At 45.3% G+C, this 27,298-nt stretch overlaps 1 protein-coding gene across 1 annotated transcript; it reads right to left on the bottom strand.

Moving 5' to 3' along the window:
* Window positions 1-1,621: 1,621 nt before the first annotated feature.
* Window positions 1,622-27,298, bottom strand: LOC114595453 (matrix metalloproteinase-20). Its single transcript, XM_077926782.1, has 10 exons — window positions 27,173-27,298; window positions 26,072-26,316; window positions 22,112-22,260; window positions 20,231-20,356; window positions 19,916-20,077; window positions 17,591-17,741; window positions 15,533-15,669; window positions 7,586-7,742; window positions 5,115-5,218; window positions 1,622-3,041 (listed from the first exon to the last, which is right to left on the bottom strand). Exons 1-10 carry the CDS (start codon window positions 27,296-27,298, stop codon window positions 2,941-2,943), a joined length of 1,458 nt encoding a protein of 485 aa, XP_077782908.1. The 3' UTR covers window positions 1,622-2,940.

Consider the following 27,298-nt stretch of genomic DNA (forward strand, 5'->3'; position numbering starts at 1 on the left):
CGGACAGTCCTGGCCGCCCCATCACAAGAAAGGGGCTTGGGTGGAAGAGGCTGATCATCAGGAGGAGACCAAGCACAGAGCCTGACTCTGCACTCAGCCTCCTCTGTCTCCTCAAGATTGAGGGGGCTCAGCCCCATCCCAACAGACTTTGCAGGGGCTGAAGATGCCTCAGTCCTATAGAACTGGTTCCTATGCCACCAACTACCATCCCTCCGTTGCCTGCAAACTTGCAACGATTAGAGAAGGGGGCAACTCGTCCTGCTCATCCGTATATTCTCAGTTCCACCCACCTACTGTTTGGACTTCCTGCATTTTGCCCTACCATTCTCAATGGGCCCCAGCCGCCACTGAGTGAGCCCCATTGAATTCAGTGTTCTTGCTTCTGAGTAAATATGCCTAGGACCGGGGCTGCTGTGCCTAAACATTGGTACGGTTTAGAGAGCTGCAGGCAGGGGAAATTTGTACATCTCTGTGGCTTGGGCAAGACTATCCAATGTAGTGTTGCGGTTTCCCCTCCTCAAGTGTTTGGGTTCTTTATCAGGATTGCTCAACTTCCGCCATCCCTGCAGCTTAAAAAATAACACAGTAATTGAGGTTGCAATCACTGCAGAGACAGTGAGCATGTTTGCCATCATCACTGTGATTCTCAGTACATATTGTGTTAGGTTACTTTCCCCGCTATAATAAACTGGAAAGCATGGAGAAATGCTTCCTTTCTATGATGTCAGGCCATGCCTGCCCCCCCCCCCCCACTTGTTGGTGAATACCAAGACTTGTTTTTCTAGGGGGAAAAAAAGCACTGGGTACAAAAATCACCACTAATGTCCGCCTGCCACTGAAAGGTTGCCCAGGAGCGAATGCCACCCTTAGACTCAATACAATAAGTTCTCTACTCTGGTGTAGAGTGCAACCTGGCCTCAGGTGTGGTGTAGTGGTTAAGAGCGGTGGACTCGTAGTCTGGTGAACCGGGTTCGCTTCCCCGCTCCTCCGCATGCAGCTGCTGGGTGACCTTGGGCCAGTCACACTTCTCTGAAGTCTCTCAGCCCCACTCACCTCACAGAGTGTTTGTTGTGGGGGAGGAAGGGAAAGGAGATGGTTAGCCGCTTTGAGACTCCTTCGGGTAGTGATAAAGAGGGATATCAAATCCAAATTCTTCTTCTTCTTCTTCTTCTTCTTCTTCTTCTTCTTCTTCTTCTTCTTCTTCTTCTTCTTCTTGAATGAATACTCACCTGTGATCTGAAACTAGAGTGGGGTGAAAATGGCCACCACAGACATGTCGCCCCCATTTGCAAGCAGTGAATGTGGGTCATGTGCTGATTTTCTTTTTGCAGGAGGAAGTGGGGAGATTATTTTCCCGAGATGACGTATGGGGTGGCAGCAGGCTTTCATTTTTGTTACTTCTGGTGCAAGCAGCAGCTGTGACTTGGGATGGGTGACTCTGACCATTTCTCATTCCCCCCCCCCCCAATCCTAAGCCCAGTTTCCCACATTTTCTCGTCAGTTTTATGCAAATTTATTTCATCATGAAAACTCTCCAGCATTTTAATGCACTTTTCTATGCAATTTTGCCTAATATGTATACACATTTTTGCAAAGCAGTTTCCCCAATATAATACATTTCTATATGTTGTTTTCATCAATATATTATTTATTATTTATTAATTTGCATACCACCCTTCATCCGAAGATCACAGGCCGGTTCACAACATAAAAATCCAAGGATTAGGCAAGTCGTTAATCTATACTTTCCCTCGTGAATTGTTTTGCATCCATTCCTCTGGGTAACAATTTGGTTTGCTCTCCCATCTCGTTTGCCCTAGACATTTTTCTTCCTCATTTTCAAGGCAAATAAAAAGCCCCCTCACTGCATTCCAAAACTTTAGAGGGACATTCCAGCCTTACATATGCATTTCATTGCACACTTTTGTATTATTGTATACATTTCTTGGGAGGAGAAGGGCAATGTTCCAAGGATGGCTTTTGTTACCGGTTTGTGTATTGTTTCAGAAAGCATGACTTAGGCAAATCTGTCTTTAAATATTAACTGAGGTGCCATCTGCACTCTGCATTTAAAGTATTATCGTACAGCTTCAAACAACCACAGCTTCCCTGCAGATTGTGGTGTGTGAAAGTTGTTTGGAGTTCCCCTCACAGAGCAAAAAAATCCAAGAAGGGGCATTTTACAACCATTCTGAGAATTGTAGAACCATACTGTATAGGGAAAGGGACCTTCTCACAGCTCTCAGCACCCATACAATTCCCAGGATTCTTTGGGGGGAAGCCATGATAGTTTAAAGTGGCACAATAATGCGTTAAATATATGGTGTAGAGGGGGCCTGAATGGAACTTCTCTCCCATCCTTAATAATAATAATAAAATTTTATTTATATCCCGCCCTCCCCAGCCAAAGCCGGGTTCAGAGCGGCTAACAGTAATCCTTGACTGAAACACACAACCAGTTGCTATCATTTGCACTTCAACACATCATCGCACACTTTCAGTGATGCTGTGTGGTGCTTAGTGTGGTTCCAGGGGCATTATGGGATTGAAATGGCACCCCCTCAGTGGTGGCGATCATCCCCTATCCCTATCCCCTGGCATAATGCGACCGTTGTTCTGAGGAAACATTGTTGGGTAGAAGTGTCAGCAGAGCATTGGGGTTCATCTTTCCTTTCTATCCCTGAAGATACCAGACTTTTAAAAGATGAGTACATGGAATTTTCCCCCTTGGGATTTCCCCAAGCTATCTTGAAATGCTATTGTGTCATTTATTTTGATGCGTTCCCCCTCTTCTTTTTTTTCTGGGCTTGAGCAATAACGGCACATCCTTTTGCCATTGTGCTTCTGGAATCAAATCCACAGAATGTGATTTTGCTTGACAGGCTCCAAAGTTTCCAGTTATCTTCTAGCTCACTGTGATAATCCACTTCCCACTTCAGTTCAGCAGCCCACCCAGGAGCTGGATTTCACAATATTAACCACATCTTCCTTTTCCTTGTCGTATTTATAGGCTTTGGGGCCTGAGAAGAAGTAAATGTGACCTAAAAAGGAAAGGAAACAAAAGTAGGAACTACTAATCAGGGGGCTTAATATTCGAGGAACCAAACAATACTATAGACTTCTTGGCACAGTTGTGAAATACGACCTCTCTATCCCCACTCACAAAGTTCCTTCTTTTCTTTGTTTAATCAGCTGATGTACACGTTTACCATAAAAAAATAACCAAGCAGTGTACAATAACAAAAAAGGAGAGGCAATGATAAAATCGACCTTTAAAAGAAAATTACGTAAGAACATCCATCAAGGTAACACAACAGCAGCAAGGAAATGTTCATGCCAAAAGTGTGTCACAAACTATGCAAAACTGTAGAGGTGTGGCTTGACAAGCCTCCAAGAGGATGGGGGTTCCACAGCTTTTTGGTGCCACCACTGAAAAGACCGGATTTCAGATGCTCTCCAGAGAACTTTTCACGGGTTCCCTGAGGAAAGCCGCTTGAGATGACATCAATTCTGAAGGCTTTGATGGGAGATTGTGCACCCTAAACTGGCCTCAGTAGCACTACTGCATTGCGTACACAGCACTTAATAACTTATTTCAAATCTGAATTCTTTTTGCCTTTGAGGGAAGCAGCTCTTCAGAGTCTTAGCCTTAGGCTTAGGCTTTATTGATCTTAAAGTTGCACGAGTGATTGCATTTCTTATTCCGGGGATAGAGTACCAAATCCCCCACATGATATGCATCTAGGTATACGCAACCCCTGATTTGCTCAGGGATTGCATTCGGGGTCATCACATGCATCGGCAGAATGCGCAAAAGCCCGCCCCACTCTCTTCTGGATCCGAAAATGGCCCACACGTGCACATTCGTGTGTGCTTTGAACACATGCAAAATTGGGGTGTTATATATTTTTCATGCGGGTGGCGCTGTGGGTTAAACCACAGAACCTAAGACTTGCCGATCAGAAGGTTGGCGGTTCAAATCCCCATGGCGGGGTGAGCTCCCATTGCTCGGTCCCTGCTCCTGCCAACCTAGCAGTTCAAAAGCACCTCAAAGTGCAAGTAGATCAATAGGTACCGCTCCGGTGGGAAGGTAAACGGCGTTTCCGTGCGCTGCTCTGGTTTGCCAGAAGCGGCTTAGTCATGCTGGCCACATGACCCGGAAGCTGTACGCTGGCTCCCTCGGCCAATAAAGCGAGATGAGTGCCACAACCCCAGAGTTGGTTACGACTGGACCTAATGTTTAGGGGTCCCTTTACCTATATTTTTCACTGAAAATTTCCAACTCACCATTCAAATGCGTTGATTCCTCTCCTCCCCCAAACCCACTCTGTCTTATTGAGCGGTAAAGGAAAGACTGTGTCTCCAGTGGGCTTGTATTACTGCACTTTACTGTGTTCAGTTCTGCTCTCCTTTACTTTGCAAATGCTTGCAAAATCTGTCCTCTGTGGCTTGATTTAAATATGAGGTAAAAGCACTTTGTTTTATAAGAGTTTGGTGCAAATGTACTTATCCCTTGCAAACATTTATATAGGCAGAAGAAGACCCTGCTGTCCAGGATCACAGATCATGGGTGTATTGATCCTGCACCCACACCAAATGTGTAGGTGTATTGAAATTATATAAACCATATGGAATTATTACACGGCCAAACCTTGCCCCCCAATGTCACATTTTAACTGGGCCTGAGAAGGAATTGTAGGGAAAGTAAGATGGACGAGTCAGTGATGCATTAGTAGGCTAAGGGTGTCTTGGTTCTTAGTCTAAATGATAGTTCAGCCATCTATGTGATGGGTGGGCTGTGGCCTCTGGGACACCAAGGCCATGTGTCTGACACTCCTAGGAGCAGTTGGCATGCCTCCCTGCCACCTACAGGGATGGTACCTCTGTCCTACCCCACTGCGTCCTGGTAAGTGGCAATGATGCCTTTGCCAGGAAGCCCTGCTTTTGTCTAAGATGGGGCAGCCAATGTTGTACCCTTTGCTGTTGGACTCCAGTTCCCATCAGCCCAAGCCACCTTGGCCATTGCCCAGGCATAATGTAAGCTGTCGCCCAGTCTGCAGTGCAACATTAGCTACCCTGTATTGATGATGCATCATGATGGAGTAACTACTTACCATTTACTTCTACTGCTGCATCAATCCTGCCGCTGATTCCCGAGAACTCGTCCTCAATGCTCTTTGGGAAATCCTTCTCCATTTTTCTTTTGGCTTCGTCATAGCTGTTGAGAGAAAGGAATGCCATAAAAGGAGAAATTCAAACCTGTTGCTCTTGTCTATCAAGATATAAATAGGTTTTGACCCATGCTTTAGAAGGTTTATTTTTATACCATATGCAAGACGTTCTTGGAAAAGCAGTTTCGCTGTAATGATTGCAATGGGACAGCAAGCTTTGAGTCAAAAGTGCTTTTGATTGCATGAAAGAACTGCCTAGCCAGGTCTCATCTACAGTGGTGCCTTGCAAGACGAAATTAATTCATTCCGCGAGTTTTGTCGTCTTGTGATTTTTTTCGTCTTGTGAAGCACGGTGTCGGGAAAGTTTTGGAAAAGCTTCAAAAATCACCAAAGTCTTCAAAAACCTCCAAAAAGGCTACCACACCACGTTCTATGAGTTGCTCCTCGAAGTCAAGTCGCAACTGTATTAACGGTGTTAAGAAAAAGGAAACAAACTTGCAAGACGTTTCCGTCTTGCGAAGCAAGCCCATAGGGAAAATCGTCTTGCGAAGCAGCTCAAAAAACAAAAAACCCTTTCGTCTTGCGAGTTTTCCGTCTTGCGAGGCATTCGTCTTGCGAGGTACCATTGTACTTTGCTGCTTAGTTGTGACTTGAGGCTTATCATTGCCTGATCACTTAGTTTGTCGAAATAGACTAAGGTCCATCTTAGCACACAGTTAATATTTCTTTGTAGAGGGGCATGGAATAAATCTAGTAAACAAACAAACAAGCCCAAGCCTGCCATTCTGTTTTTAACAGCAGTGAGCCAGATAGCTTTGGGTCTTCATAAACAGAACATGGAGGTAGTGATACCTACCTTCTGTTGCCTGGTATATACAGAGCTATACTGCGTCTTGTATATGGAAGTTCCATTAGGTAACGTGACTAATAGCTGCTGACAGAAGCATCTGTGTCAATGGGCATCACTGTATCTTGTGGTAGAGAACTGTGCATTATGCAAAAAATTACTTCTCTTTGTTCTAGGCAAGGGGCAGATTTCTCACATTCCATCTTGTTAGTCTTCAGCAGAACAGTGGTAACCCACCTTTGATTCCACCTGCCCTTGGATTTTTTTTTAAAAATGTCTAGGGTTAATCGGGAATTTGTGCATGTTTGGTTCTTCCACTAGTCAGTCTCTCTCTCTCTCCCTCCCCCCCCTCTCTCTCTCTCCTGTGCACATTAAAAAGTGTGCTTTGTGAATTTTACCTAATCAAAGGTTTAATAGTTTTTTTAAATGTATTTTTGTTAAAGATTTTCTTAGTTTACAAAAGTATGTGCAATGTCTCTCTCTCTCTCTCTCTTTTTTCTCCAAGTAACTTTTTTCTACAGATCAGTTTCATTTGTTGAGACATTAGGAAGAAGAAGGGGAAAGGGGGGGGGATGTTTCTATTATACTTAATATATGTGGGGTTTTGTGTCAGCGTTGCTTGTGCAGGTTCTGTGCTATTCACTTGTGTTCCTTTGGTGGTGAGAGAGGTTGGGGTTGCCCCAGGGTGTGGTTGTTTGTTTGTGACTGGCTGTGGTGAGCTTTGTTTTCATGTGTGAGGGGTGTGTGGGTGTGTTTTGGATCAGGTTAGCCATATGCTGTTGGTGGATTTTTGTCATTGTCTTGTTGGGCTGTCTATGTGATAAAGGGGAGCCATACTGGGGTGAAGGCGTCTTCTTCTATTTGTCCCCGTGTCAGTTTCAGTTTATTGGTTAATTTTTCTAGTAAGGCTGTTTCCCATACTATTTGGTATTAAGGTTTAATACTTAAACGGAAGCCCCAACCCTTGCAAATTATCCACTGAGAAGTGTGGATTGGGGACGGCAACAGGTTGTCTGGATAATGTAATAAGTAATGCTAGAAAAGGGGAAGCCATAGTTCCATCCTGATCAAGGTATGGAAATCTGTATTTCCACTCAGAACTAAGCCACACTGAGGGGCTTGTTCCTAGAGGAGTATAAGATTGCAATCTGAATGTCTGTTCAGCTGCAGCGAAACACACTCACACACAATTTAAGGTGACTAGCATAGCTGTAAACTTGTTAAAAATACAGCCCCAGGGCATGGAATGGGCATGCAAAAGATAAACTTCCTGAGCATTTCTCCCTCCTGCTCTCTTTTTTGAAGAAAGGATGCTTACAATTGCATTCTCCTCCATGCAATAGACCTGTTTTGCCGAGGGGCAACTGAAAAGAACCCGCCAGAGCTTACACTTCATTGGTTCTGAACCAATCACCTTAACTAGGTGACTCCAGGTTCAAATATTACAAGAAAGGAAAGCATGTCCTCTTTCCCCTTTCTCCTTTTCAGCACCAAAGGATGATGTCTGGTTTCACAAGGGATCCCCCCCCCAAAAAATGTTTGTATTAAGAAGCAATAACAAATGAACCTGTAATAGTCATCTCCTACAAAGAAGAGCGTCTTCTTTTCATCCCTCAGGTAGACAGCTGCATCTATTTGTAGCACATTCCTAGGAAATCCAAAGTCTGCGATGGCTCGCGGAGAGCCCTGCATTTGGAACCCACGAGTTGTCCAGTAATGGGGGCCTGGCAAACAGGAATCAACAACAGCAAGAACAACAACAACAACAACAACACAACGGTATATTTGCTTCGAGGACATTTGTAGCTTGAATCTCCCGACATCTAACCTTTGATTTATTTACTTGTGTACAGTAATTATAGACCACATAACTACAAAAATTTCAAAGCAGTGTATGGTAGAATACAAAAACCAGCAATGTCAGCAATATTATAAAAACAACACCAGCAAAATAATAATAATAATAATAATAATAATAATAATAATAATAATAATAATAATAATAACGACGACACAGGTCTTTGCTGATTTGTGGAGCCTGCAAACCCCCTTCTGTATGATGTCAGGTAGTTGTGGTTTGGCTGAACTGGCCTTGTGGGGAGTTTGAATTAGGCCTGTGGTTCCCCATAGGTGAATTAGAACAACAGGACAACTAGTATATGATTGAAATGTGGCTAGGTTGCTAACTCAGGAATGCTTGGGAATATTTTATATTATTATTAAGGGCTTTAATATGTGTTGAAAGACCAAAACTGCTGACACATGTCTGATGTCAATGCGAAGAGTATTCTACAAAGTGAGTTTGGATTTGTGCCTAATTCCATGAAAAGAAGAACCCATTGAGTTCACTCATTGGAAGTGGAGAAAATCAACCACAACCAATAGAAACCCTGTAAATTTGCTTGGGGAAGAGCACTGCTGAAAGCTTCATTCCTTTCCCATTGCTGACCACATTCTGAGGAGGCTTGGGGAAATCAAAATGGCGTCCTGAGGTGGTGACCTCCATTATTTTTCTAGAGCCCTCTTCTCAGAATGGTGTTGTGTAAAGGTTATGAGGCATCAGGCATAAGCCTGCATTTTATTAATGTTTGATCAGGACTTGTATATTAAAGAGGGCTTAGATTTTCAAAAGTTTCATGCCAGGCAGACCAGCTGCTTAAGAAAACACTGGCAATGTTTTCCTCCTAGACAAGGGGGCCCCTTGATTTATAGCAGAAAACAATTCTCAAAGTCGTAAAAGCTGGAATTACAGGTTAAAGAGCAAGGTTACGGACCCAACATAATTAAGAGTTAGTAAACAGTAAAATGATACCAGGGGCCTCTCTTAAACTTGAGCCACAGGACAAAAGGTCAAGAGCACATGTTGGGAAAGGCAACTGGCTTGGCTGGGGAAGAAGAAGCTTTTTCCTATTTTATTTTGAGGCTGGAAAGGAGGGTGAAAAGGGGGGGTGAACTGAAGAGGTTTCTTTTAAAACCTGTTTTTTACTGAGTTCCTTCCTTTCAACTTTGAGAAGCTTTATTCTTTTAAAAGGTTACCTATGATAATGTATGAAATATATTGGTTTAAATGTAATTATGCAAAGGATTTAAGAAATGCTAAATTCTTATTTCATATAGTTGTAAGAGTTGTATTTAAGTCAGCCCCCCTGCCGGGAATGAGACGCCATCCGAGCAGTTCTGATATATATGGTTGTCAGACATTTGTTTGGAAACCTTCATATGAAGTAGATCTTTCAATGTTGATGTGAAACTCAAGATCCTTGACATATGTTTAAGATAAAAATTTAAGATTAACCATTTGTTTTAGAAGGCAGTAGGGCAAGGAGGGCAGGAGGTGAGCTGGTAATTAAGATTCCTTGTTGAGACACATGTAAAGATATATTAATACTTGTTTGTCAATTATAAATGGAAGGAAATATAGCTCTTTGTCTCCCATAAAAGGCAATAGGAAATGAGTGTATTTTTGTGATTAGTTATAGCAATCAGCCAATAGGAAATCCAACCAGGCTGGTTGGACAGATGCAGCCCAAGGAGGAGCAAAGGGGGCTGGATTAAGGGAATATAAGTGCTGGCCATAATGGCAGGAGGCCAGGCCAGAGCTTGGTAACCATATACCACTGTGCCTCTCATTTATTTGTCTGACAAATAAATTATTATTTTAATTTCTCTGTTGCTGCGTTGAATATTTCATTCCAGCTAAGCGTTAACCACAAGCAGGGTGCTACATTTTATGGTGCCTGCGACTCGGATCAGTGGTCTGCTGGAACGCAGCCCCTTCGCCTTACTGGACGGGGTACAAGACAGAGGACCACACTGCCTACCCAGCGCGCAATGGAAAAAATTTTTCCAGGGGAACGCAGCAGTCTCGTCTGTCTGATACCCTGCCCACCGACGGCGACGGACCGGGGGGAAACGGAACCAGCTAAGGGTAAGTGCACTAAAGGGTTTTGGCCCTCCAATTAATTGGGAGGAAGAGAAGTCCTGATCAAACTTCTGCGTCTCAGTAAAGGGGAACTGAGTACGCTAGGTGGCTGGGTACATCAGATGGTGATCTGGTGTAGGGCAAAAGGGAAGATTGGGAGGTAGAGTGTGGTTGAAGTATCTAGCACATTGCATGTGTGAGAAAGTACAATGTGTAACTGACCTAAGTGTGGAGTGAGTACTACTTCGTTTCCCAGTAAGGTGTGTGTGTGAGTGACTGAGTGGATACTTCACAGGGCCATACAATGGGAGTTGGGGGTTCAAAGGGGGGAAATACACCTCTTGAATGTATGTTAAATAATTTTAAGAAAGCCTTCTCAGGGGCATATGGAGTCAAAATGACGCCAGGGCGCTTGAGAACGTTATGTGAACTAGAATGGCCAAAACAAAATACTGAATGGCCATCTCAAGGAACCTTTGATATAAATTTAGTAAGCAAACTTTGGTCTAACATCACCAAAGAAACTGGAGGGTGCCCAGAACAATTTTCATATATAGATTCCTGGCTGGCCTAATTCAAACCCTCCACCAGTTGTAACCCCAAGGCAAGAAAGTGGAACGAATAATGGGGGTAGAGACACAGAACTTGACTCCTTGATAGATTATGATAAATATCTTCAGGAGGCATTGGAGTCCTATAATGAAGCCCAAGCAGAAGTGGTTATTCCATCTGTGAGTCCCAGTAGAACTCCATCTACAGTCTCTTTTAGTGGAACAACTGATTGCCTACCCCAAACCCCTGTACATCCAAGTCCTAGAGAATTATTACAGAAGTTACAGGGAGACCTTAATCGGTCAGCAAGCAATACAGCTAGGCGTATAGAGCTGCCAAAAGAACGCCTTGGGACAAATACCATCCCCTATGATTTGAGGCCCCTAGAGCAAAGTGAAGAAAAAGGTCACGTAGTAGCCCCTCTCAGAAGAGTATTTGATGCACTTGAGGAGCCTGTGCTGGTTAATGGGCAACCTGGACCACGGCCACCTCGAACTTCGACCCTGCAATGTATTCCATTCACAACTACAGTCTGATGAATTGGAAAACGCCCCATCTTTCGCAGAAAAACCTCAGGCTATGATGGACTTGGTGACCTCAATAGTAAATACTCATAGTCCTACTTGGACAGATTGTCGCCAGCTTCTGAATACTCTGTTCACCACTGAGGAAAGGAGAGACGTAATTGAAAAGGCACAGATATATTTGCGTGAGCAGGCCAGAGTGGGAAATATTTATAATATTGACCGTCATCTCCAGGACAACTTTCCCTTGGAAGATCCTAATTGGGATCCAAACAATGCGATTCACCTGGCCAGGCTTACCACCTACCGCCAGACGCTTGTGCAAGGTATCTGCAGGGCATGCCAGAAGCCCACTAATATGTCTAAAGTTTCAGGAGGGTAGATGTGTTACCCATAACACTGTTTCGTGTTCGGTGTGCACCCACAAAAAGACTTAAGTTGTCACCTTTTGAGCTCCTGTATGGGAGGCCGCCCTCCTTTGTTCAGGATATTCCAACTGACCTCAAACAAATAGGAGACCATGTGACACAGGGACAAGTGCAATCTCTCTCCCGTGTTTTTGTCTCTCTCCCGTGTTTGTTTGTTTTTTTATCTTAACAGGTGGGCCCTCAAGCACACGCCGTGCAGCATTGCTGAGCAGATTCATCAGCTCCAGGCTGGCATAGCATATGGGTGAAAGAGTGGAAACGTGATCCACTTGCACCTAAGTGGCGTGGACCTTACACCGTCTTGCTCTCTACTCCAACAGCGGTGAAGGTAGCTGAGGTGACCCCCTGGATTCATCACTCCCGTTTGAAGAAGTCCGAAGGCAGTTGGACGTGCAAAGGTGACCCCTCTAATCCTTTAAAACTAACTCTCTCCAAAAACCCCTGTATCTAGCCCTACGGGGAACGGGCTAGGTCACGGGCAACATTAGACGACCGGCCTGCTGCAGCCACAATCTGGAAGCTGGCTGACCTGCGCACGCCTGAAGCTTGAGGAGCGTCTGAACCAGCGACTGTGAGCGGGAAGATTCTCTTATACAATTGATTGACTGCCCCCTTGTGGAACAATTATCAGAGATATTACACATTGGGGATCCTTGGGATATATGTTTTGGTCTTGGTGGTTCCCCATTTCTGTCACTGGGGGAATTATATTGGGACTAATAGTTTTATGCTATCACAATAAGGTAATCTTTTGTGGAAGGAATGCATATGCTAGACATCAACATGATTTTATTATTAATCCTGATCCCTTGGGAAGGGGAAGGGTCCTTGAATCTGACCAAATTTGCTAAATATGGATTCAGCTATGACCACAATATGTGGGTAGGTTTAGCTGAAATGGTAGCCAATGTTGCAAATAGGACCAATTGCCTTGTTTGCTCTCTTGGGCCAGATGATTCAGAGGGAGGTATGCCCTTATTACCGATACCATTAGATGCCATTGGTATGGTAAGCGAAATGCCACACCAAACAGAAATACAGAATTTCCCCGGATGGAACTCAACTAAACCATTACGAGTTATACCTGTACAAGGGGAATTCTGTGTACATAAATCATCAGATGCAGCTGATTCTATCATGATAGGCTCTTCTCATTGTCACTATACTTGGGATTATTTTAAGAATAGTCATACCTGGGCACACGGTACTACCTATCGAACTCGGAATACCTTGCCCTGTGCACCTCCTTTTATTCATGCATGGAAAGTGGTATGGAACACAACTGTGACAGAAAAAGGCAATCTAACATACTGCACTGTGAACTCTCTGCCTCTTTTGATATTTTCGCCTTCTGTACTCCACGTACCAAAAACCTCAGACCCGATGGTTGTGGTGGATATGTGGAGAATGGGCATACAAGAAACTCCCTTCCAAATGGAGTGGGACTTGTTTCCTGGGATGGGTATTACCACCAATGTGGATTTTTGCCCACTAGTTCAGCTAAGCGAACACAAAGAAATGCTGATATTTCTCGTATAGCAGGAGGAAGTACCCAAAGTTGGAGCGGTACTGATGATTGGCCACCAGAGCGCATTATAGCTTATTATGATCCTGCCTCCTGGAATCCTGGTGAGCTCATACAAGGGGCACGGGATCCTATTTATAATCTAAACAGAATAATTCAATTACAAGCAGTAGTGGAACTTGTAACCAATGCAACGGCCCAGAGTTTGAGACTTATTGCACAACAGTTGGATGAAAGTAGAGCCCCATTTTGCAGCTGAAAATGGGAATGGATTATGTACTTGCCAGGCAGGGAGGCCTATGTGGAGTCTTGAACTTGACAGGGAATGCCTGTTGCTTTAACATTTCTGATAATGGTGAGGCAATCCGTGTGTTGGCTACAAAGATGGAGAATATAGCACATGTCCCAGTACAAAAGGATGGGATATGGGATGGCTCACCAATTGGTTACCTAATGTCACAGGACTCAAAGGGATACTATTGTCTTGCTTGTTTTTCTTGACAGTAGTGGTAATGGTTTTATGTATGATGCCATGTATCATTTCATGTTTTAGAAGTACAATTAGCAAGATGGTTTCAAATGAAACTTTACCTCATATCATGGCCCTATACAGAGCCTTACCTCAGGAATGTGGCATAAGATCAAGCTATCAAGGACCTTGGTGTGAAGCAAGGTCCTTGAGCTTGAAAGGGGGGAATGAGGCATCAGGCATAAGCCTGCATTTTATTAATGTTTGATCAGGACTTGTATATTAAAGAGGGCTTAGATTTTCAAAAGTTTCATGCCAGGCAGACCAGCTGCTTAAGAAAACACTGGCAATGTTTTCCTCCTAGACAAGGGGGCCCCTTGATTTATAGCAGAAAACAATTCTCAAAGTCGTAAAAGCTGGAATTACAGGTTAAAGAGCAAGGTTACGGACCCAACATAATTAAGAGTTAGTAAACAGTAAAATGATACCAGGGGCCTCTCTTAAACTTGAGCCACAGGACAAAAGGTCAAGAGCACATGTTGGGAAAGGCAACTGGCTTGGCTGGGGAAGAAGAAGCTTTTTCCTATTTTATTTTGAGGCTGGAAAGGAGGGTGAAAAGGGGGGGTGAACTGAAGAGGTTTCTTTTAAAACCTGTTTTTTACTGAGTTCCTTCCTTTCAACTTTGAGAAGCTTTATTCTTTTAAAAGGTTACCTATGATAATGTATGAAATATATTGGTTTAAATGTAATTATGCAAAGGATTTAAGAAATGCTAAATTCTTATTTCATATAGTTGTAAGAGTTGTATTTAAGTCAGCCCCCCTGCCGGGAATGAGACGCCATCCGAGCAGTTCTGATATATATGGTTGTCAGACATTTGTTTGGAAACCTTCATATGAAGTAGATCTTTCAATGTTGATGTGAAACTCAAGATCCTTGACATATGTTTAAGATAAAAATTTAAGATTAACCATTTGTTTTAGAAGGCAGTAGGGCAAGGAGGGCAGGAGGTGAGCTGGTAATTAAGATTCCTTGTTGAGACACATGTAAAGATATATTAATACTTGTTTGTCAATTATAAATGGAAGGAAATATAGCTCTTTGTCTCCCATAAAAGGCAATAGGAAATGAGTGTATTTTTGTGATTAGTTATAGCAATCAGCCAATAGGAAATCCAACCAGGCTGGTTGGACAGATGCAGCCCAAGGAGGAGCAAAGGGGGCTGGATTAAGGGAATATAAGTGCTGGCCATAATGGCAGGAGGCCAGGCCAGAGCTTGGTAACCATATACCACTGTGCCTCTCATTTATTTGTCTGACAAATAAATTATTATTTTAATTTCTCTGTTGCTGCGTTGAATATTTCATTCCAGCTAAGCGTTAACCACAAGCAGGGTGCTACAGTTATACATCATGCTACCCCCTTCCAGATGTTGTGGGGCTCAAGTTCCTGACAGCCCCAACTAGCACGGCCAGTGTTCATGGAGGATAGAAGTTGTAGTCCAACAACATCTGTACGGCACCCTGTTGGCTACTCCCTGCTGCACCATGCAGCCTGCTAAGCTGAATGCTGCTCCCAGCTAGACATGGCAATTTCTGAGTGGCTTAATCACCCAACAATAATGATATTTCTCACAATGCTGTTTTCAGGATGAAAAAGAACCTTAGTAAGCGCTGTGGGTTAAACCACAGAGCCTAGGACTTGCCAATCAGAAGGTCAGCGGTTCAAATCCCTGTGGCAGGGTGAGCTCCCGTTGCTCGGTCCCTGCTCCTGCCAACCCAGCAGTTCAAAAGCACGTCAAAGTGCAAGTAGATAAATAGGTACTGCTCTGGCGGGAAGGTAAACGGCGTTTCCGTGCGCTGCTCTGGTTCGCCAGAAGCGGCTTAGTCATGCTGGCCACATGACCCGGAAGCTGTACGCCAGTTCCCTCGGCCAATAAAGCGAGATGAGCGCCGCAACCCCAGAGTCGGCCACGACTGGACTTAATGGTCAGGGGTCCCTTTAAGTGTTGTCAATATGGAAATGATGCACAATAATCCTTGGTATACTTAATATTCTGGAGCCAAAGTGCAACAGCTTTCAAGAGTCACTCACCCTTGAAAAAATAAGCAACTCCTCTGTCAGCTACTTCGTAGGCAGCGTCCACGTTCGACATGAGCTGAGGGAAAGAGCTTGTGATGGAAAGTGGCTGTACACTTGACGTCAGCTGAGCCTGCCTTCTCCAGAAGAGCCTATTCAGGGGGAGAAGAAGGAAGAAAAAACAAACTGAACAGAAAATGTTTGCATCTCAAGATGCTTTTAAGTGTCAGAATTCACTGGCTTGTCAACCAGAACGAGACATGCAGCTAGTAGCATGGACAATGCTTTTGCTTTCAGGCTGTTTGCCAGACAAATCAAGGGGGCAAGAGCAGATTATGTCCTACTCATAGAATCATAGAGTTGGAAGGCCCATCTAGTTCAACCCCCTGCAATGCAGGAATCTCAACTAGATCATACCTGAGAGATGGCCACCCAACCTCTGCTAAAATCCTCAAATGAAGGAGAATCCACCATCTTTAAAGGAAGTCTGTTCCACTGTTGAACAGTTTTTACTTTTAGAAAGTTCTTCCTGATGTATAGTCAGAATCTCCTTTATTGTAACCAGTACCTTAAGGAGCAGGAGAAAGCAAGCTTGCTCCTTCCTCATGTGACAGCCCTTTAGATATTTGAAGATGGCTACCATATCTCCTCTCAGTCTCCTCTTGTTGATATTTAAGCGAGAGATCTGAGGGGAGTAGATAGCTTTTTTTTGCTGTTAGAAACTGAAACATTTCATCCATCCCTGCTCCTAGGCTTGAGCTAACAAATGTGGGAGAAGAGACTAGTCCTTTTGACAACAGGAAGCCCCCCCCCAATACACAATCCACCCTCATTAAACATGAACATAACATACAGTGAGAATAACATACAATAATACAAACAAGGAAATAAAAGACTTCCTTTATCCTGTATCTGGCCTCCTTATTTACTTCTTATAAACTGTTTCCTTTATGAATAATTATTAAGATTTTTCTAATTATAACTTAAATATCCATAAAGTCTCCTGCAGACATTAATCGAAACAACTCCAGGTATGTATTTTAGGGCACTATGAAGCTATGTAGTTTCAACAACAAGGCCGCTCACCCCTTTTGCATGTGTTGGCATTGTGGGACGGAGGAGGCTTCACTGGGGCCCCAACATGGGAATTCAAACTGCTGTGCCTTTCCTGATAGGTGGAGGGGGCATGAACCCTCTCAGTCTATCAGGAACCAAATCCTAGCCTGCCCCCTACTTTGACAAATGGGGCAGCAGGCTGGGGCTTGGGCTATGCTGGGGGCAGTGCAGATGGAGCCGACGGTGGGCTTCCCTCAGATCCGCCCCTTTTTCATTTAAGCAGCCAGCACCTTGGGCTCAATCTGTTTGTTCCTGCCACCCACCTACCCTCAGTTTAAGCTGATAGTCAATGACTTTGCTGTAGCTACGGTGGTCGCCGTCCTTCAAGGGGCCGGGTAGGAATTTGCCCACACGGCTAATTGGCACTGACCTGGTGGTTTTGCCTACTTCATAGCAATCGTCACAACTGGTTGGGGATTGGGGCAATCCATTGTTTTGGATGGAGGGGAGGTTGTAATCTCCACCTGCCCCTCCAAATGCTGGGGTATCCCGTTAATGGGATCCAGAGGGAGTGGCCATGTCTGCGTGCCCAGGGGGGCCAGGGCTGAAGGCACTCCCCCAGATGACGGGGGTCACCCTATTGGATGTAAGTCTTAGGAACCCCCACCTGGATTGGCCATGCTTCACTTCTGGAGGCGGGCCAGAAGTATTTAGATTGCTCCATGCCCAAGCCAAACCTCTTTCATCAGTATTCAATAAAGTTGTGGCCTGTTTTGACCCAAAACCCAGTCTTATTGGTCTCTTATTATACAGGTTGGGGTATGGGAAGTCTGATGTCTAGTCCTGCAATCAAGGGATTATTTCATTTTTCTTTGCAAAGGAGGGGCTTTGAACTCAATTGCCATATTTGGATAGCAGAGTTGGGAGCTTCTTTAGAAAAGCAACAATCCCAAAAAGGCTTGGAAAACACAAGTACTGATATAGCCTCTCGCAGGTTGGATCAAGTGGGAATCTCACCTATCCTTGAAGAAAAGAAGTTCTTTCCCTAGCATCGTAACAGCGTCAAACGAAAACGTGGCGTCACAGTGGTCTGGATCAGCTGGAGTTGGTGGTTTGGGAAGAGGCGGATGCGGCACTTGTGGTACTTTGGATCCAGATAGCCGTGACCCTAGAATACGACACACAAACCAAGTTAAAACCGCACTTAGTACATATATTGACTTCCCTGTGGCCATGTATCCTGAGTGAGTCCCATTTTACCCCATCCAATATATTGGGTTGCATTCAACTAAAGTTTGCTCAGAGTAGACCCAATGCAATTGATGAACCTAGGTTAGTTATGTCCATTCATTTCAATGGGTGTATCCTGAGTAAAACATGACTGAATACAACCCATTGATTCTACCCTCCACCTCATTTTTATATTTTCTGCAGTATGTTTAACGTAGGCCTTTGCCAACTATTCTCCTTTTTTGCTTTTTGGGATACAAAAGAGCAATTTTGTTTCACACAGAATATTTTGTTTGGCAACTTCTATTGGCACAGACCCAAGGATTCCTCTTTAATCAATATCAACATCTTTTGTCATGTTAAGGCCTCTATCCCTGATCTGGAAAGGAAGCTTAGCCTGTATTTTTGTTTTTAGAATCTTCCCTTCAGTACTCCAGTATTATCTAAATTCTACCATTTTACTAGTTTCTGACATTCACTAACTCCATATCTGTAACAATTCAAAAAACTGCATTCTGGAACTTCTGGTGGATCGTGATATTTGAATAGTCAGGCTGAGAATTTTATGAAACATTGCATGGCAGAGGGCCAGTTCACATATGCCGACCATAACATCAAATTATAACTTGTTTGTAAGAATAGGTCATCCCAGATTAACCCAACACTGTCTTAAAGTGGAGATAATTCTGTACATTTAGCTGAAAGCTATTACGAGTTGTGCAATTAAGTGTTGGAAGTGTATTCATTGTATGTCTTCCTATGAGGCCCATTGCATATGGTTATGTTGGTAGAAAATATTCAATAAATCGTAGCCGACAAGGACTAGTTGCAGGCTGGAAATGAACACAGGAAGAAGGCACCTAAGGGGTTTAAATAATTATGGGAAGACTTGTAATTCACGAGGTTGGCCGCTGCTGCTGTGCTGTCCTCCTGGTTCTGATGCCAAGGGCTGAGTCTGGTGGGAATTTATACCTGAGGAGTGGACCCAAGAGAAGCCTGTTGGCTCGGCTGGGCCTGCCCCTAGGGCAGAGCCAGCCTAGCAGCCTGCCTGCAATTGGCCCATTTGTGGGCAGGCTACATTCTGGCTTCCCAGCTGGTGTGAGGTCCCTCTAGGGCAGGCATGGCCAAACTTGACCCTCCAGATGTTTTGGGACTACAGTTCCCATCATCCCTGACCACTGGTCCTGTTAGCTAGGGACGATGGGAGTTGTAGTCCCAAAACATCTGGAGGGCCAAGTTTGGCCATGCCTGCTCTAGGGAATCATGACAACCAGGGAAAACTCCAAAACAATTGCACCCTTGCCAGATACAGCTGGGAGGAGGTGCCGTCCCACAACATGGCCTGACCTTGGAAAGGTGAGCAAATTTGGGGTGGTCCTGCTGCTTCCTGGAATGGGGTGGGGCATGGGGTGGCAGCAAGGGGAGGGGAAGGTGAGCATTCCCACTGCTTACTTATTTGGCCCTCACCATCGCTCTGCTCCATCCTAGTCCTGACAAGTGGCAGCATTGCCATGGCCTCGGTCCAGTATATCTGAAGGAGCATCTCCACCCCCACCGTTCTACCCGGACACTGAGGTCCAGCGCTGAGGGCCTCCTGGCAGTTCCTTCACTGTGAGAAGCAAAGTTACAGGGAACCAGGCAGAGGGCCTTCTTGGTAGTGGCACCTGCCCTGTGGAACACCCTCCCACCAGATGTCAAAGAGAACAGCAACTACCAGACTTTTAGAAGACATCTGAAGGCAGCCCTATTTAGGGAAGCTTTTAATTTTTGATGCAATACTGTATTTTAATATTTTGTTGAAAGCCGCCCAGAGTGGTTGGGGAAGCCCAGCCAGATGGGCGGTGTATAAATAAATTATTATTATTATTATTATTATTATTATTATTATTATTATTATTATTGCCAAGAAGTTTGCGCTGCCCCGTCTCACTCTCGGTGGCTGGATTTTTAAGCAAAGGTTGGAGTTTCGCCTCAGTGCTGCTGCTTTTGTAACTGACATATGATTTTATTCTCTGTTGTTTTTAGATTGCTGTTTATACTGTACGCTGCCCTCTAGTTCGATCTGGAGAAAGAACTCTTGAAATAAATAAAAGCAAGCATCTAAATTATTACCGTAAAGGGCCTGGATCCCTTTCACGTCATCTTTCGGGAGATGGAAGCCATATGGATGTTGGTATCTATATGTTGGATACATCAGAGCTGATGGGTCGGCCGAATGGGCAAGGCCCAAGGCATGGCCAAATTCATGAGCCGCGACAGTGAATAGATTAAACCCTACATGATACAAAACAATATATTTCATATAAGCAATGGTGAGTTTCTCTCTGATACATATTCACTTGTCTGTGCATTCTGCCATACTTGATTAGCTGGGGACAAATTGCTTCTTTTGGGTGCTTTCAGGCCATTGTGTGGCTTTGTACCTACCATTCATTCCCATCGTCCACTTCTCCGCGTTGTCGAAATGGGTGTCTCCGCCCAGTCCTTCCCCAGGTGCGAAAGCGTGGGCTAGAGTCCCCCGCGGGCCGTCAAATGGGTAGGAGTCCCCATGATCTAACACAGAGTACAAGGAACATTATGTGACTTTGCAATCATGGCAGGTGGTGTAATGGTTAGATCAGAGAGACATAAGTTGCACAATGCGTTCCGTTGTGGTCTCAGCGGCTCCCACAAACAAGAGCATTTCAATGGAATCTGTCACATATTGCAAAATCCCTTCCAAATCTGCCAGTGTCTGGGTACAAAGACCAAGATCTCCTATAAGCCATTATGCCTGAAATGGTCATTTTTCATATACAGTACATGCAAGGCTTTGATGCTCCTAATGCAGAGGTTTCAGTGGCGTAGCGTGGGGGGTGCAGGGGGTGCCGGCTGCACCGGGCGCAACATCTGGGGTTAGGGCAAATCCACAGGTTAGGGGGTGCAAATCCATGGGTTAGGGGGCGCAAATGCATGGGTTAGGGGGCGCAAATTACTTGCCTTGCCCCGGGTGCTGACAACCCATGCTACGCCACTGAGAGGTTTTCAACCTTTTTGAATCCATGGCTCCCTTGACAATCTACATTCTTTCTGCGGCACCCCTGTGGGGCTCAGGAGCCCAGTGATGTCACCCCTTGCCTGCAGAGCTGGCAGCCTCTCACCCTTTTTTGAACACCCTTTTTTGAACACCCTCTCTTATAGGGTGTTCCCTCAGCCTCCTCTCCCCTCTCCTTGGGAGTCCTCTGAGCAGCTGCAGCTGCCACCCCTAGTCTCTGAGCTGCCCCCCTACACCAAAGAGAGGTGCCTCTTCACACTGCCCCACAGGGGCCTGAGTCTTGTCAGTCCATTCCCAACAGCAAGGGCTGGAGGTCTGGGTGGCTGGACTCCCCCACCTGCTTGCTTCCTTCCTCTGAGGCCACCTCAGCTCCTGGCAACCAGCATCCCTTGGCCAGCCCCAGAGGCACCATTCACCTGAGGAGCTTGTAGCCAGGGCTGCAGCAACAAACAGCTTTGCAAGCCTTTGGGAGGCAGAGACACGAGAGGGCATCGGAGGAGGGAGGGAAGGAAAGAGGGACAGAGGCCAGTGCTGCCCGCTGTATCGTTCAAGGCACCCCAGGATGCCACGGCACACTGGTTACACTTCTTTCAAATATTCCCTTGTTAAAATCTCAGGTCAACAGCAACCAAATCAAGGTCAGCCGTACAGTATACACCCACATCATTCCTGTTGTACTTCTTTCTCTCTTTCACTACTCCCTGCCTCAATTCTCTCCCTAATGTCAAATTTTGGATTGTAAGCTCCTCGGGGCAGGTTCTTCTCCCTTTACTTACAAAATGCAGCTTACGTTGATAATGCTCTATGGATACGCTGCTGTTGTTGTGACTGCTGCTGCTGCTAAGAGCTGAACTCTGGCTCTAACACTGAGTGAAGACTGGGAGGGGGGTGGGAGTAGCACCGCTACAGGAATTCGGGAGTTTGTACACAGGCATACCCCATGGAAGCACTTCCGTGTCACACAAACAGCACTTCCATATGAGCTCTGTGGCAGCCTTCCTGAAGCACTCTAATGCAGAACTGTGCAATGTGTTTGGCCATGAACATTTTCAGGGCAGAGCCCAGCTTTTAAAAATATTTAGAAATGTCCCCTTTTTGTTACAGCTGCCCTTTCACCCTCTAGCCATTTTTCACACTTGCCACTTTCCCAGGGACGGTTCCGTGCATCTAAACCAGCATAAATAAATCGCCTTATTATTTTGCCCAGCTTAATCTCTTCACAATAGCGCAAAGGTTGAGCAGTTAGTGTCGCAGAATTTAGCGATAACAGTTACCTCCGCTTTGGAACGATATCATGATATCCGCTTCTCCCGAGGTGGCCTTTACAAAATTCAGAGGGGCAGCAGCGCTCCAGGCTTTCAACCCCATCTCCACGGCCTTGTCAACATCTGCATGACTCAGGCTTGATGTATATTTTGTTACTCTGAGGAGGGAAATGACATATTTCAGGATGCAGATATGCAACGATGGCAGGAGCCAGAGGGGAAGAGTGATGCAGTAGACTGTCCCCCTCTCACCTGTTGCTGTGAACTGGGATTGCGAGTAAGGTGAGACTGGGTGGCAGTGGTGATGGGGTTGTTCAGGTGTACCGGCATAGCCAACCTGGTGCTCCTGCCAGTGTGCCTGAACCACCCTGGTCTGACCACAGCCCTACCTCACCCCTTCCTGGTTTGCCAGCTGCAATGTGGCTGCTGGCGGCCTAGGTCCACAGTGGACCTCCTACTGCCCCCTAGCTGCTCCTGAATGATGGGAATGGTAAAGCCAGGTTATCAAGATAAGGGGAAATCCAACACATACAGTAAAGAAAGAGTAATAATTTGAACTGGGAACGGAGGAACCTGCAATTTAAGTTTCTAATTTAACTCACATTTCTGCACTAGTTTGCATTTTTTTAAAAATCTCATGAAAATTCACCAGGATTTTATGCAATTTTGCCTAATACACACATTTCCTCCTAAAGTAATTCATTTTTGCATGCTGCACTTAAATGCACACTTTATCCAGATATATGCATTTTTGGTTTGGAGAACAAAATTTGGAGAAGTGTGATTTTTGATGAATAGCTGGGTTACGGCTGGTGTATTGTTTTGGGAAGTGTGAATTATAATGCAAAATGTGAGCCAAACTAAATTTCCTAGTCTGATAGCAATATTTGGAAAGGTAGATGAGCACTCCCATAAAACAGCTATGATAAAGGGCACTTTCCATGTAAAATGTTAGCAGAAAACCAAGGTCTGTGGTGCTTGGGTGTATTTTCAATTCATTGCTGTTTAAGAACATTTGTTGAGAATACAATGCAACCCCCAAACCTCCATCTTTGTCATGTAACAACTCCATATAGCAATCAGAATGAATGCTCTGTAAAGACTGGACATAGTCTAACTGCTGCAGAAACTTTGTGTGAGCAAATCAGGATAAACACTTGATAAATAAGTTGTCCGTCCCCATGTACCAGCTACATTCTATAGAGTGGTCTCCCACCATACAATTTGGCTCCCTAGTACTGCGAGCTGCTTCCAAGGATGTTAGGTAGGGCATGGAGCTCAAGGAAGGTCTATGCAGGATCCATACTTGAGTTGGCTGATGGTGAGGACATGTTGCATCCTTCAGGTGGGGCCATTGTCATTAATAAGAAAAGGGACCCAAGAGTAACTTTGTGGTCAGCCCTCTATCTCATTCCAAACATGACTGATGACTCTTTTGCACCGCTGTTGAAAATCCACATTTTCTAAATCTGTTTTCTTGATTGCAGCCCTCCATGGTTCCATACCAAGGCTGGTTGTTCACTGTTTTCATATTGCATTGCACTAGGACTACCCACATTTAGGAGACGCGGGTGGCGCTGTGGTCTAAACCAGTGAGGCTCTTGGGCTTGCTGATCAGATGGTCAGCAGTTCAAATCCAATCTACAGGGTGAGCTCCCATTGCTTTGTCCCAGCTCCTCCCAGCCTAGCAGTTGGAAAGCACACCAGTGCTGGAAGATAAATAGGTACCACAGCGGCGGGAAGGTAAACAGCATTTCTGTGTGCTCTGGCACTCATCACGGTGTCCTGTTGCACCAGAAGCAGTTCATCATGCTGGCCACATGACTGGGAAAGCTGTCTGTGGACAAACGCTGGCTCCCTTGGCCTGAAAAGCAAGATGAGCACCGCACCTCATAGTTGCCTTTGACTGGACTTATCTGTCCAGGGGTCCTTTACCTTTTTACCTTAGACATTCTGCCAATTTCTATTCCAGATCAAGAGTCATGTTGATGGTTTTTAAAAACCCAACCATGGACCCTTCATAAGCAGTCCATCAGCACTGTTGAAACAGCCTTCTATCTGTGTTTCCAGATAAAATAAGGAAAACACACGCACTCTGTTTGCGTCTCTCTCTCCCCATCACCACATATTTTTGAGGCATTGTTAGATTGCTACTATGCTCTGACTTTCATCCCTGCAACTCCCTAACAATGTGTTTCAGCAGTCAGAATTGCTATCTCACCCTGCTATCAGCTCAATATTTGCTCCGAGTACATTAATAGGGGGACGCGGGTGGTGCTGTGGGTTAAACCACAGAGCCTAGGACTTCCTGATCAGAAGGTCGGCGGTTCGAATCCCCGCAACGGGGTGAGCTCCTGTTGCTCAGTCCCTGCTCCTGCCAACTTAGCAGTTTGAAAGCACGTCAAAGTGCAAGTAGATAAATAGGTAACGCTTCAGTGGGAAGGTAAACAGCATTTCAGTGCGCTGCTCTGGTTCACCAGAAGTGGCTTAGTCATGCTGGCCACATGACCCGGAAGCTGTACGCCCGCTCCCTTGGCCAATAAAGTGAGATGAGTGCCACAACCCCAGAGTCGGTCATGACTGGACCTAATGGTCAGGGGTCCCTTTACCTTTTTACATTAATAGGGGAATAGTATATCATTTTTATTTCTGGGGGTGGGGGAGATGTGTGTCTCACAACAGCTGCCACCCGGTAAATAAAGGAAAATCCAGCCTGTGTTCTTTATTGACTAACACAACTCACAGCACAATCTCAGGCACTCCTACTCAGACGTGAGCCCTATTCAGTGCAAAGGAACTTACTCTCAGGTAAATACACCCAGAAAGGAGAGGAATGTGCACCCAGAAAAGAACTGCAGCAACAGTGAAAAAGAAACAAGGCGGGAGGGTGTGTGTGAGAGAGGACTGCATGACGTGGTTATGGGCACCAACGAGGAGGCAGGGTCTGGAAGCAGACAAACCCAATGTAATCCAAAAACCGCAATATGCCAAATGCATGAATGTAATTGTTTTAGAAAACCTTTTTGCATTGCTAGCAGGCAAAATGTGGGTTTTAGTTGCAGGTAAACTGACATGCCACCTGGATAGTGTCATGTAGTTCATACCCCTCAAAAAGCACAAACAGGCAACCCACAAGGCGAATTCTGATAAGATAAGCCCAGAGTCAGTTGCATAATTTTGCCAGTAGAAAATGAATGGTGTACACAGGTGACAAGCATTTAGTGCAGGGATTTGGTTTGCGGCCGACACGTGTGTCAGTGGAGCGTGCCCTGCCCCATCTCGCCCCAGTTTTGCCTTCTTCCAGGTCCCAAAGGACCCGTGCATTGGCGATCGCACATAAATTGGATATGCCAGGAAGAACCCAAAGGTGGAGCTATCCTGCCCTTGACCCTCCCATTCTGCCCTGCCTCTGCAGGAAATAAATCTCCTATTTTGGCTTCTTGACCACTTGTTGTGGTTGTTTCATTAGCCTTTTGCCTCTTTACCTCTTCCTTATTCGTTTTTCCATGTCATTTCCCCCCTCCCTTCTTCCTTTGTTGAAACAAACCAACCAACAAAAAAAGGCCCTGGGTGTACACCCTAATGAAATATGCTACACACTACATAATCACCATCGTCTTTCAAAGCCGACCAAGTTGGTGGCCATTGCTGCATCTTCTGCAGATTGCCAGACAACGAGAAGAAAACTCCTGGGGAGAGGGGACAATCTAAAACATTTCAAGTACAGCCATACCTCAGGTTACAGACGCTTCAGGTTGCATGTTTTTGGGTTGCGCACTGCGCCAAACCCAGAAGTACTAGAATAGGTTACTTCCAGGTTTCGGCGCTCGTGCATGCGCAGAAGCGCTAAATCGTGCTTTGCGCATGCACAGAAGCACCAAATTGTGACTCGTGCGTGCGCAGATCAAGTGTGCACGGATCACATTCGCAACCCGAGCGTCCACTGTACACTTGATGTCAGCCTGTTACCTGTATGTCAATGTGCTCTTTTTCCACTTCGGTTCCCCTGGGAAAAGGCGATAGTTTGCTACGTCAGGGACGCCACACCGAGGCCTCTTCATGACTCCCATGGTGCTGTAGTCCAGTTTCCCTGTGACATGCAAGCCAAAGAACGCCTGCATCTGCTGGACCTTCCTGGTCATGGAATTGCTACCGCTGGTCATTTCTCCAACGTGATGTTCTCCTTTCGGTGTGTAATATTTGTCCAGGTATTCCTACAGGCAGAGAGAGAGAGAGAGAGAAAGGGGTAAGGAAGATATTTTATCCCTCCTTTTTTTCTTTTCCCTTTGATATCCATACTTATGAAAGGCAGGGCAGGGCTGAGATGTTTTGGCTCCTGAGAAGGAAAGTCCATATTTTGGCTTCTCCGCCTCAGGTCAAAAGGAAAGCAACACCAACTTTGGGCAGTATTCAACTAACTCAATGCACAAATGAATCGACTTCTGCTTGCACGATGGGACTCCCCACCCCCCAGCCATAGTATAACTGTGCTTTGTGAAGAAGGACCGTTGTCTGTCTGTGCCAAATCTTTGGCGTTCAGTTTCACTGGGTGCCCATGAATTCCATGACATTGGGGGAATGGGGACACCTTTCTCCACCCACGCATAAAAAGTGAGGGGCGATATTCCACTCAGTGTAGTGCAGAAAATAAAAATCCCACCATTCCTAGCATTTCTACTCCTCCTGGAATAGCTCAGCTGGTTAGAGTGTGGTGCTGATCACGGCAAGGCTGCAGGTTCCATCCCCGCATGGGACAGCTGCATATTCCTGCATTGCAGTAAGTTGGAGAAAATACTCCTCAGGGTCCCTTCCAACTCTACTATGATTCTACTTGCCTTTTCTCTAAACAAAAAAGCATCTGACATTGCAACCTTTCCTCACGAGGAGATGCTCTCCAGGAGTGTGGTCCATGAGCTGGACTAACTGCTGCACCAGATCTAGGCTAATGCAGTGGTTTGCCTGTGTACCCCAACATCTTCCACCCTGGCTGCTGCTCTGCAAAGCCTTGCTGTGCTAGAAGGGACTTAGCATCACTCCCCAAGCCATTAAGATGTGCAAAGCACCACCAACCTGGGCCAGGTAGAAGTCCTTCCAACCGGCTGTCCGCGGCAGTGCAAAAAGAGCAGGGGCGGCAGCTGAATACGTCAACGAAAGCACGAGAAACCAAAGTGGGCACAGCATCCAACAGAGCTCCAT

Source organism: Podarcis muralis, chromosome 4 (genome assembly GCF_964188315.1).
Source record: "Podarcis muralis chromosome 4, rPodMur119.hap1.1, whole genome shotgun sequence".
NCBI lineage: Eukaryota > Metazoa > Chordata > Lepidosauria > Squamata > Lacertidae > Podarcis > Podarcis muralis.